Below are 13,095 nucleotides of genomic sequence, written 5' to 3'. Positions count from 1 at the left end.
AAGATTGAAATGTGTCTTATAAAGGGACATTTGATCTTATCCCAACTGGTTTCTGCACCAACCTCAATCCAGCTCAAACTGAGGTATGAGCAACCCAGGCTAGCATCCAACCAAGGCAGAGGTGGGCTAGCATCCAACAAAAGCAGAGGTGGGCTAGCATCCAACCAAGACAGGGATGGGCAGGCTGGTTATCAAGATAAAAACAAGAGAAATCATCAAAACTTGTTTTACTCAAACCGGTATACCTACTCTAGACAACAAATGAGTGTAGGATCGCCTCACGAATTTCTTTAGGCTATTGAATTTGCTAAGCTTGGGAGTTCTTGCTGAGTTGGATGAGCATGTCTACGTGCACATATATACATATGTGTATGTATGCATGTATGTAAAAAATGGGAACCCTCCCATATGAGATAGTTGTTATAAAATGAAAAGTCATTTGCTTTCTGGGATTTGAGGAGCTAGTAGAAGGACAGAGAAACACCTCTGGTGGCTTAGTGGTAAGAACAGTGGTGCTTCCTCTGAATTTACTTAAAATTACTGAGAACTACACACGCTTTGCTACTGTCATGCCAGTTGGGGGATTATTTTCTGAGAGAGCGAAAACAAATGTTCTGACATCTTATGGTAAGAAAACAGTCCTTACACAATTCAATCACCCCTATAAATAATGAGAGCCTAATCAGGCAATGATTACTGAACAGTTACTCTGTCCTTATAATGGATGTTGGCTTGGCACCCATTATTTCATTCAACCCTCACAGTGACTCAGTGACACAGGCTGTGTTCTCTCAGGTCATAAACAAGCACATGGGATTTCAGAAGAGGCTCTTGGAGTTGAGGATAGACCTTGAACTGATGTCTGTCTCAGAACTTAGGTTTTCTCTGTGATAACCCACTACCCACAAAACCCACGTTTGCACATGCATGCAGAAGCCATACAAAGATACTGCAGATGTAAGGTATCCTGCTCTATCATTCATTCTCTACTTGAGATAGAATCTCTTGGACAACCTGTAGGCCCTGTGATCTTCCCATCTCTGTCCCATACAGTGATGTGGTTATAGACATTCACATGGACATACCCATCTGTTTATGTGAGGCCTGGCTCCTGAATTCAGGTCTTCATGCTTGCATAGTCAGAACTCACACTCAGTCATCTCTTCAGCTTCAAAAATACATTCTGGACATTTTTTATTAACATAATTGGGTTTTTATGTTAGATTATTTATAATTATGAATCATTTGACTTTAATTTTTATTTTAAATGCATATTCTCATTATATATGACAAACTGATGTTTTAACACATGTATGGGATCTGTAAAAATCAAATTGTTTTTGATGTAATGTTGACATCAAGAAAACTGGGAAACATATCCTTGAGTCTCAAACTTTCTACTTGGTTATAAAGCAGCAAGGCAGCTCTGTGAGTAAGTTTACTCACTGTATAAGCCTGGCAACCTGAGTTCCACCCATAGAACCCATGTCAAAAGCCAGGTGTGGGTGGGGCGGGGTGGTGGCGCACGCCTTTAATCCCAGCACTCGGGAGGCAGAGCCAGGCGGATCTCTGTGAGTCCGAGGCCATCCTGGGCTACAGAGTGAGTGACAGAGTGGCTACAGGCTCCAAAGCCACACAGAGAAACCCTGTCTCGAAAAACCAAAAAAAAAAAAGCCAGGTGTGGAAGCAGCAACTGCAGTCCCAACACTAATATAGCAAAATGAGAAGTGGAGACAAAGGAATCATGTGAAATTCACATACCATCTAGCCAGGAATCGGAAGCCAAGCCAAAAAATCCAAGAGAGACCCTGCTTCAAAAAAAGGTGGGTAGAGGGACAATGCCTGGAAACTGTCCCCGCACACCGTGGCATGTGTGTGTGCTTACACCCAGCACACACACACACAGAACAAAGCCTGGAAGCTGTCCCCCGCACACCGTGGCATGTGTGTGCGCTTACACCCAGCACACACACACACACAGAACAAATAAAAGTTTAAAAACACACAGCAGCACTGGGGGTGAGGAAGGGTTTAAATTAGGTTGTGGATATCACTAAGAGACAAACTGGGATGAAGAAAGATCGCAAAGGCACGTCCCCACTGGTCCGGCAATGTTGAGTTCTCCCCTGCCCCAGCTGCAAGTTCCAGGCAGCTTGTTTGTTCTTAACACATTTGAGCCCATATCTTGCTCTCTTTATTTTATTGTACGTGATACTAGGTAACTTAAGGACATTTTCACTAAAAGAAAAGCTGCAGGGATACTTGCCCCAAACTTCCACCCTCCCACCCCCCCCCCACTCCCCCAAACCCCAACTCCCTCTTCCACGAACTCCAGCCCCTATAACCACTCTGAGCCTGAGATGAACATTTCAGATGAGAGCCTGCTGAGAAGGAAACAGAAGAACTAAGCAGATGCATCCTCAAAGAGAAGCCATTTGAGCCTGGAGTTGAGGGGCACCTGGGGAGGTAGGGAGAGTGTCTACTAGGTTCTAGGTGAAGCACACATTCCTTTGCTGAATGAGGAGCTCTGTGGGCCTGCATGCCTTATAAGAATTTCAGGAAAGATAAAGTTGAGGCACCATTCCAAGGCAAAGAGTGGAGGAACAGGTTTTGAAGAAAATAGCAAAAGACCTCATTTATTTTGGGGTCTAAATCAACACCCCTCTCTCTTCTTCCTCCAACCAGAGCTTACCCTTACCCTCACTATAGCCTCTCCCATTGAGTCTATTATTCACTACCCTGCCTTCTTCCCCTCTTTCCTCCACAAAGGAGGCTATTTTCAAAACAATGACTTACGGGAGGAATGAAGCCATCCCTTCTCCTCTTTGCCCTACTAAGTCTCACATTCCCATCAAAACTTATCTCATTTAGTAGTTGCCAGGAGAGTAATTTGATTACTGATGACTTGAGTGTCAACTGCCTCAGATCCTTTAGATTTGAAAGAAAGTACTTGTTAACCTCAAAAGCCACTGGCTTCAATAACTGGATTTCAGCGAAAATATTTTAGCTCATTTTTGTGGTGCATACTGAATTACGCAAGACCTATAATGAATGTGCTTATGCTAAGTAGGTGGTAGAGGCAAGATTGCATTTTAGCGTTGATGTGATATGAGGATGCAAAGTCTCGGTCATGTGCTGTACACTCAGCTTGCTGGGTTAAAGCTTATTTTTGAAGACCGAAATGCAAGAGTGGTTCACTCAGTAAACAGTTAAATATGGGAGGATGTGGCTGAATGGAAGAGAAAATGTTTCAATTTTATGCACGGAGAAACAAGAACAAGTATTGGGTGTGGGGTTCATGTCTTTTTTTTTAATGCCCCCTGCTGCGTCAACGACCCATTCAAAATGCACTGAATTAGTAAAAGGTGCCCCTAAAGTTGAATCCATGCAAAGAAAGTATTAAAAGGGAAGTCTGAAAGCAGAGACCTGTAGTCAAAGTGAATTCAAAAATATTTTTCAGTGTCTATTCTTAATATAATTAGCAAGATATTTAAAAAGTGACTATTGGGGAGAGACATGCTTTCCTCAATTCTGTCTTCTTCCCATCCATCCATTCATCCATCCATCTCCAGATACTTCCACAGAATGAAATAAAATGGAATACTTCTTAGGAGCTTTCTAAATACCTTTAGATGGATTTATTTTATTTCACATGTATGAATGTATTTCCTGCATATGTGCCTGTACACCATATGCCTCACTGGTCCCCACGGAAGCCAGAAGAGAGCAGAATCCTCTGGATTGTAGTTTTAGAGGTTGAGAGGTGCCATGTGGTGCTGGGAATTGAACCAGGCTCCTTTGTAAGAGCAGACAGTGCTCTTAGCCTCTGATCTATTGCTCCAGCCACAACCTTTGGATGTTTTAATAAATTCTGATAATATTTTAATGATTCATCACCCTGATTGTGAATGGTCCCTTTTGTTTTAACCCCATCTATAGAAAGCACTATCCCACAGCCAAGGACTCAGAGTGCATCTGTTGCCTTTCTTTTTTTTTTTTTTTTTTTTTTTTTTTTTTGGTTTTTCGAGACAGGGTTTCTCTGTGTAGCTTTGCGCCTTTCCTGGAACTCGCTTTGGAGACCAGGCTGGCCTCGAACTCACAGAGAATTATCATCCAGCTAAATGGGCTTCTCTTAACTCAACATCTGCCTTTGACTTTTATATTCCATAATTGTATAATTATACTTGATTTAGTTTTCTTTCTAGATTTGAAGTGCAAGATAAATCTTGAAGTTGTGAGTTTGCAAATGCTTTCTCTTGATGGAGTTTGTGGTGGCAAGATGATTATGAAAACATTCAAGCAATTCAAAATTATTTATCACATTTATTTGTGTGTTTGTGTGAGTGATGTGGTGTGTGGAGGTTAGAGGACAACTGGCAGAAGTCAATTCTCTCCTTCCAGTGTGTGTATCCCAGGGATCTTGTGAAGTAGTCAGTCTTGGTGGCAAGCAACTTTACTCCCTGAGCCATCCACTGACCAACATTATGCCAATTTTAAAGGCTAGATCTTCATCCTAAGAAATAAGTATAAAATACAGAACTCCCATGAACCCAAAAGCACATTCCTCTGACGGCTAATAGCAAGCAGTTGAAAAAGTTCTCAAGTTAACACAACAGACCAGATAAATATATATTTATTTTGTTTAACGTTTTGCAAATAGGTCTCCATCAAACCATTCATTTATCATGTAGGCTGCAATGAGAGTTGCATGAGGCTGAAAGGGGTTAGTCTGTCTTGGCTATAGTTTATCACTTAGGTTGCAGATACTTGTTTCAAAGCATGTCTCACTGCCAGAGTTGAAGAGTCAAAGAGTCTATAAAGAAAGCGTGGGAACCTACCCAGACTCTAAATGCTTGTCTGGATAAGTTGAACTGCATGGTTGCAATGATCAACCCTATCTGAGACCTGGGGAATTTGAGTCATAATTCTCAGTCATAACTTGAAAACCCTGAAATTATTAAGAGTACTCAACAACAAATTTTCCACAGACCCAAATTTGCTTGCTTACAACTCGTATTAATTGCAAATTAATCCACCGATTATCCTGTTTTGGAAGGTGTTTTAAAAATGTCTTGTTTATAATAGTTCCTAGCACCCCTGGAATCCAAATTGGATGCCAACTGAATGCCATTTCAAATGAAACCCTTTTTTTTTTCCTTTTGGCAGCTGAACAGAACAGAGACACACAGTAGCTTTGGATCTGTGAACTGTGTTTTGTTTTTTATGTTTTTTAACTCTCAGCCTCCCCTATTTTTGGGTAGTTCTCCTTAAGGAGCTTTCTTGGTTGGAAGCATTTAGCAAGAAAACAATTCTACCTCTATATCTGTTCTTCAGTTTGAAATTATCTGTTTGTTTGTTTTTGTATAATTTACCCTAGACTCCTGCCTTCTGTGGTCAGTATGGAGTAAAGAATGAACAATACTATAGAGGTTTCTGTCTCATAGTCATTTACATTTAATTAGACAGGTGCCTCTGATAACCAATGAACAGATATTACAGATAATGTTTGCATTGTAAAACATAAAAGATGTTTATATTTTAGGCTCTGCATTCCTAGGAGCATTTTGATAGATCTAGGTCATTATCTTGCAATTATTGAAATATCTTTCCTTAAACAAGGCCAAGGATTACCCATAGAGAGGATAAAACCACTAAAAACAGATCTGAAGGATGGGGTGGTGTGAGCGCGCGCGCGCGCGCACACACACACACACACACACACACACACAGATAGATAGATAGATAGATAGAGAGAGAGAGAGAGAGAGAGAGAGAGAGAGAGAGAGAGAGAGAGCGCCATAATGCTTTACAGGGTTTTTGGCCATAAGCACAGTCCATCCTTGTGAGTGGTCCCCTAGACAAAGAGTTCTTTGTAAAGTGGGCCTGATCCCTGGAGAGAGAGAGAAAATGATTCTTTCTGTCTGGCTGGAGAGACATTAACTCTTTCTTCTCTTCTGCAGTAGGGAAGGAGGTAGATCTGCAGTGATTAATTCACACATGAGTTTTAAGGAGTAGTATTTAGTCATATTGAGTTTACCTGTGACTGAATGGATGGTGGGACCTTCCTGCCTGTGTCTTTCTAGACTTCGTTTCTTTTATCTGTCTATAACAGGTGGATCATATCAAAGACATATTCCAATAACTCTCGGACCATTAAGTGTGCTGATATTATTACACAGAAATAGCTGGACTATTTTGATAATCACATTTTTGAAGTTTAATTTCAGACTTGGGTGTTTTTAGACATGAATACCACAAAATGAGAACTGTATGTTCTCCTTGGAAATCAGTGTGCCCAGGGAAAGCTGCACATGCATCAGAGAAAACACCCAAGAGCTAAGGGGGGGGGGTCTATTAAATCGTAGTATGCTCCCTTTAAGAGTGAAACAAGCTCTGCAACTTTGGCAAAATTTTTGTTACTTTTCAGAAGGAAAGAGAAGAGCTGTTAGTGTCAAAAACCAAAGAGCTGTAAGCATGGATGAAGGCTGTGAGACAAAAGCAGAGGCAACTTTATACCTCACCAGCAGCTTGTCTGGGAGTGGTTTGAACTCCTCTGGGGTTAAGAAAGCTTTCTTTTCCAATCAAGGCAAGGGTGGAGCTAGGAGAAAAGGAGTTTAATCAGAAGTAGATGTTACTATTCATCCTGCTCTGTTTGGAGAAGTAGACAAGCAGAAAACCCAAGTGGGACAGAGAAGAAGCCACAGTGAGGGGCTGCCTACGCCAGACACGGGGGCAGCCATCCCATTACCAACCAAAGGTAGAAACTCTTTATTGCTCTGGCATTAGTAGTTGGAAATCTTGTAAGTGAATCTTACTTCATTTCTGTATATTATAGATTGCTTTGTTTTCTCATACAAGAAAATGTGTTAGTATAAAACTAGTTCTATCAGGTGAGAAAGGGTTGTGAGGTACCATTTGGGGTAATCATAGTCTTTACTCAAACACTATGTACACATAAAAACCTTATTTTCTCTAATTGCATATTTTGTTCCTGTAATAACTGAGCTGCTTTCTATACCAAAATGTTGAATCAATACCGAATGTCTCCATGGTTCAAATGAAGTATTTGGTACTTTAGATAGAACAAAATTGCTCCTAATTTGTCAAACTCCTGTCAAGATGGAAATTGGAATCTAAAGCTAAAATGTTGTTGTTTAATTTTCTTTTGTTCTGCATTTTATTTTAGGATTTAACTGAAAACTAAAAAGAAAAGAAAAGAAAGCCAAGAAAAAGAGCCGCACAAATTAACAATATACTTGGATCTTTTAACTGACATAAAACTCCCCTGGATGCCCTAAAGGACTAAGAAAGAATGAGCTATTACGGAAGTAGCTACCGGATTGTCAATGTGGACTCCAAATATCCAGGCTATCCACCAGAGCACGCCATAGCTGAGAAGCGAAGAGCAAGAAGGCGCCTACTCCACAAAGATGGCAGCTGCAACGTGTACTTCAAACACATTTTTGGAGAATGGGGGAGCTATATGGTTGACATTTTCACCACTCTTGTGGATACCAAGTGGCGCCATATGTTTGTGATATTTTCTCTGTCTTACATTCTCTCCTGGTTAATATTTGGGTCCATATTTTGGCTCATAGCCTTTCATCATGGAGATCTATTAAATGATCCAGGCATCACACCTTGTGTTGACAATGTGCATTCATTTACGGCAGCATTTTTATTCTCCCTTGAGACCCAAACCACCATAGGGTACGGTTACCGGTGTGTCACAGAAGAATGCTCTGTGGCCGTGCTGACAGTGATCCTTCAGTCCATCTTAAGTTGCATCATAAACACCTTCATCATTGGAGCAGCCTTGGCAAAGATGGCAACTGCCCGGAAGAGAGCCCAGACTATCCGCTTCAGCTATTTTGCCCTCATCGGTATGAGAGACGGGAAGCTTTGCCTCATGTGGCGCATAGGTGATTTCCGACCAAACCATGTGGTAGAGGGAACAGTGAGAGCCCAACTTCTTCGTTACTCAGAAGACAGCGAAGGGCGGATGACCATGACTTTTAAAGATCTCAAACTTGTCAATGACCAGATCATCCTGGTAACCCCGGTCACTATTGTCCATGAGATTGACCACGAGAGTCCTCTGTATGCCCTTGACCGCAAGGCAGTGGCCAAAGATAATTTTGAGATTTTAGTGACGTTTATCTACACTGGTGATTCTACTGGGACATCCCACCAGTCTAGAAGTTCCTATGTCCCCAGGGAAATTCTCTGGGGCCATCGGTTTAATGACGTATTGGAAGTGAAGAGAAAGTACTATAAAGTGAACTGCTTGCAGTTTGAAGGAAGTGTGGAAGTCTATGCCCCCTTTTGCAGTGCCAAACAGTTGGACTGGAAAGACCAACAGCTCACCAACTTGGAGAAAACATCCCCTGCCCGAGGATCATGCACCTCAGACACCAATCTCAGGAGGCGGTCTTTCAGCGCGGTTGCCATTGTGAGCAGCTGCGAGAACCCAGAGGAGAGCACCGCTTCCCCACCTGAGGAGTGCAAGGAAGTCCCGTATCAGAAGGCTCTCCTGACTTTAAATAGAATCTCCATGGAATCCCAGATGTAGCCCTCCTCTTCGGCCCCTTACCCAAAGGCACAAAGTTGTAAGCATGATTTTTAAACAAAATGTTAGATCTGCCCTTTGCAGCAAGAGTAGACAGTAGAGCAGGTTAAAATTGGTAAGTGATCATCTAAAAATTCCATAGCTTTCCAATATTAAAATTTGGCATTGGTAGCAAACTTTGTATTGGGGAAGCTATTAAGGAGCTTAATTGATTACAATTAATCTCATTATTGCATACACTTGTGTCTTCTCTTGAACGTGGAATATTTAGGAGTGGAAGAAAAGAGAGGCTGCTAGAATAGATTAAAAAATAGAGACAGGTAAGTTAAATATTTACATTTATAAATTAATTATGCAATGAGAGCTTATAATAATATCTCATAACCTAAGTACAAGAAATAAGACATGTCTCAGTAAAAAAAAAAAAAACACACAAAAAAAACCCATTAAAATGTAAGTAAAATGAAGTGTGGTTTGAGGTACCATATTTGCCTTTCATTGGTATCAGAAGACAGAAGTGTGGCTTTAAGAAACTGATAGTGCCACCAAGTCAAAGATTTTTTTCAGTGAGACTTGCCTAAAATGTTATAAGTGCTAGAACCTAACCATGTGACAGAAGAAATGGGGACATCATTAGAGAAATATTTTTCTCTTAAATACCTTGTTTCAATCAAACAAATGGGGACCAGAAGTGAGGCAGTGGCCTTTCCCTCTGCTCCTTGGAGAAGTCTGTACTCATACCCCTGCTGCTCTCAGGCTTTTGTGAAGAGGCTGCATCACAGAGATGACTGCAGCAGTAAGAGGCAGTTGTATGTATCCTCAGACCTGATAGAGTAAATGCTGTTGGCTCCTGGTCCTGAGAGGCTACATGTAGGTGGAGAGGCGCTGAAAGAGCTAGAACTTCTCTTAAAGACAGCAAGGCAGTGTGTGTGGTGACTTGAGTTGCAGGCATGAACAGTTTTGTGCAGCAATGCAATGAAGTTGATTTGATTGTGTATTAGAGGGATAAACTGAATATTATAGAAATGCTTAAATTTTAGGTCAAAAGATAAATGTGTATTCTGTTATCATGTTAAGGGATTAAGTTAATTCCTGATTCCTTTTAGCATGAACCCAGTCTCAGACACTGTAAGCTTTATAAACTGAAGAATTATTAGCTATGGCTTGGCATGATTTGTGAATTTTTTCCACTGTTTCTGAGCTAGGAATGAGTATATGATGCAGCTGCTGTTTAATTTAAACACACACATACACACACACACACACACCCCACACTTACTTAAACTTAATTTCAATAGTAGACTGAACTAAATCACACAGTCGATGATTACCAAGTTAAGTAAAGCACACAGGTATCGAAGGGCTTCCTTTCTTCTTCTGTAATTTTCTTTTCTTCTCCCTCTCCCATTCTTTCTTTGTTTCTTCCTGTTATCCAGGATCAATGCAGAATACTGTGTACCTTTGCAAATACACATGTGTAAATAAATCTTTCATCCCTGATATCTTATAAATAAGAGATCTGTTCAAGGGGCAAGTTAAAAACTCTCTTGAAACTGAATATCTGGGATGAAAGTCATGTTTAACCTACACTGCTTAGGAATGGAGAATCCATTAGTTAAACCATACAATATACCCATGTATTTACACACACACACACACACACACACACACACACACACACACACACACACAAAGAGAGAGAGAGAGAGAGAGAGAGAGAGAGAGAGAGAGAGAGAATTTGGATTTTTTAATAGCAATTATTTGTCTAAATTAGAATATTACCATTTCCAAACCTAAAAATCATCACCACCATAACAGTCCTTTCCCCACCAATTTGAATTTGTTTCCCTGGAAGGCAGGTGCATTTCACTGCACTGTGATTCCTTTGCACTGCCCTTCCATGATGCCTGCCATTAAAACAGGGGATCATTGGTGTCTGATTAAATACATTCTATCGCACTACATGTTCACACAGAGTGGAATGTATGGTCAGCATTCCCGTGTCCCATGCATCTCTGATCATCTGTGCAGATTTATAGCATGCTTTGAAACCTCCAATGACTTCCCTAACAATAAAGATCTTAGAGTAATGCAAAACACTGTGTTTATTCCTCTGTTCCCTGTAGTGTCGACTCTACCGCTTGAAAATGAGAATGTTGCTTCACATAATGGGTTTTTAACAGCATGTGGAGCAGCTACATCTGAAGTGACAGTTGCTTTTATACACAGCACAGATCGGCTCTGTTCAAAATGTATTTCCAGTTTTAAATGCACTGTCGTTGATGATAAATGAGGCGAGCTGAATATTTTTCATATGCTATATAGCTCTCTCTAAACATGAAATTATTCATCAGAGTTAATTAGATAGAAAACAAATTGTGGCATCAAGTCTCTGCCCATTGGGTACTGTGGTCTGTGTGTAAGAGGAGCAAATGAAGAAAGAGAAAAAGAGAGAGTTGGGGGCAGAGGGAGAGGGAGAGGGAGAGGAAGAATAGAATGTGCCTCTATTTCACAGCTTCATCAAGCTCTGTCAAGAGTGGTCCACAGATGTGCTTAGTCTCCATGACAATGTGGTAAGGTGGGTATTTAACAAATGCTCAGTTCTCCGTTTCTTCCTCACCAATACATTTCTAATCAGGACAGCAGTGTGCTCAGGTGAAAACATGCAACAATGCTTCCCAGTTTCTTTCATCTGGGGGTGGAGTGTGGGGTGGGGGTGGTATTAAATAGCACCATTCTGGGCCATGCGTTATCAGTGCAGGGCTCTTGGTGTGATTTTTACAAAAGCGCTTTTATAGAGGGGGACTTAGCAGGCATATATCCTTTTACTCTCCCTTGTGATCCTCTTTCTCACGTGGACTTCAGGGTCGATAGCTGTTGGCTTTGCAGCCATGTTGTACAAAGACAATTGAAGCACATCTCCCTCAAGACCGAATGACAGGACAGGAAGGATTGTACCCTCCAAATGCATATATGTCTCTCTCTCTCTCTCTCTCTCTCTCTCTCTCTCTCTCTCTCTCTCTCTCTCTCTCTCTCTCTCCACACACACACACACACACACACACACACACACACACACACACACACACACACAAAGGACATTTTCACTCCATATTTCTTTCTCTTTTCAGATCCCTCCAACATATCCCTGCAAAGTTTATGCCCTCTTGTTGCTTTTAGCCATTGAGTCCAGTGACTGCTGCCTATATATGATTGTGTGTGTGGCCGTCCACTGGAGAATGGGCACCCACCAGAGGCCACATCCCTGAAGAAAATGAACTCTCCCTGTGGCTATCAACTATCAGTAGAAGCTCCTCAGCTCGATCTAGCTTTCTCTTTGCAAGAGTAAAAATAAACTGTTTCTAACCATTACAGGGAGCACCATGCCTCAAAGGAATTACTTTGAAAACAAGGCTAGGAAGGAAAAAAAAAAGAAGCACAGTTTAAGTCCAGTTTGTACTTGTACCTGACATTTCATGGAGCTAATCACTGTGGAAATTACATATTTTCTCGGGAGCTGAGGAAATGCCATTATTATTGTAAAACAAACACAAAGGAATTGCTTCTGACCTAGAAATCCCTTTGAGACACTGGTGGCTGAGTGATCTTGATAACAGGATTGACCAGGACTCCTATGGGGCTGCCTTGATGTTCTCCCTGCCCCACAACCCAATTACATCATTTCTGTGCCTTTGTGGGACTTTGATGGTGCTATTGGCCTGAGAGATAAATACAAGCTTGGCAAGCCCTGTAGTGACAACAGGAAAACAAGACAAAATGATGCTTCCCCAACCCTGCTTAAATTCTCAGAAGACCTCAGCAAGACCAAATGTTTAAGTTTAGGACATTCAAAGATATTTTAAAGGCACTCCAAGGAACCTGAGTTCTAAGCATTTCTACGTTGTGGGTTGAGTATGTAGCTCAGTTGATGGAGTTCTTGCTTGTCTAGCATGCATGAAGACCTCTCTTGTATCTCCGGCAAACAAACAAAACAAAACATGGTGGCATATATATACACACGTGTGTGTGTGTGTGTGTGTGTGTGTGTGTGTGTGTGTGTGTGTGTGTGTGTGTGTGTAGCCCCAGCATTTGGGAGGTAGAGGCATGAGGATCAGAAATTTAACTTCATACTCAGCTATATATGGCCTGTCTCATGCCAGTTTCAGTTACATGAAAGCCTTTCGTAGAAGAGAAAAAAAGGGGGTTGGGGAGATGGCTCAGTGATTTAGAGCATTGGTTGCTCTTCCAGAGGACCTGAGTTTGATTCCATGCACCAACACAGCAGCTTAGACCTGTCTATAATTCAGTTCTAGGGGATTAAATGCCCTCTTCTGATATGCACAGATATCAGGTAAGCACATAGCACACAGACAGACTTGCAGGCGAAACACCCATACATATATGTTTAATGTATTATAAAAATTAATTTCTTATTATCTAAGTTGATCACAGAATACAGCAGGTTCTAAAGTCTGCCTCTAAATCACTAGGTAGCAAATTCTACTCAACTGGAGATGTTCTCTGCC

At 41.2% G+C, this 13,095-nt stretch overlaps 1 protein-coding gene across 1 annotated transcript in view; it reads left to right on the top strand.

Moving 5' to 3' along the window:
* The window catches only part of Kcnj16 (potassium inwardly rectifying channel subfamily J member 16), a 30,065-nt gene extending 19,399 nt beyond the window's left edge, over positions 1-10,666 (top strand). Inside the window, exon 2 of the mRNA XM_052757818.1 lies at positions 7,187-10,666. Within this exon, the coding sequence (XP_052613778.1) occupies positions 7,313-8,572 (1,260 nt within the window). The 5' untranslated portion in view covers positions 7,187-7,312 and the 3' untranslated portion in view covers positions 8,573-10,666. The remainder of the gene's footprint in view (positions 1-7,186) is intronic.
* Positions 10,667-13,095: the final 2,429 nt, after the last annotated feature.

The sequence above is a fragment of the Peromyscus californicus genome, unplaced genomic scaffold (genome assembly GCF_007827085.1).
Source record: "Peromyscus californicus insignis strain IS unplaced genomic scaffold, ASM782708v3 Scaffold_3__1_contigs__length_106647218, whole genome shotgun sequence".
NCBI classification, from domain to species: Eukaryota; Metazoa; Chordata; class Mammalia; order Rodentia; family Cricetidae; genus Peromyscus; species Peromyscus californicus.
Note: the sequence above shows the minus strand (reverse complement) of the source record. Positions and strands in the feature narration are given on the sequence as shown.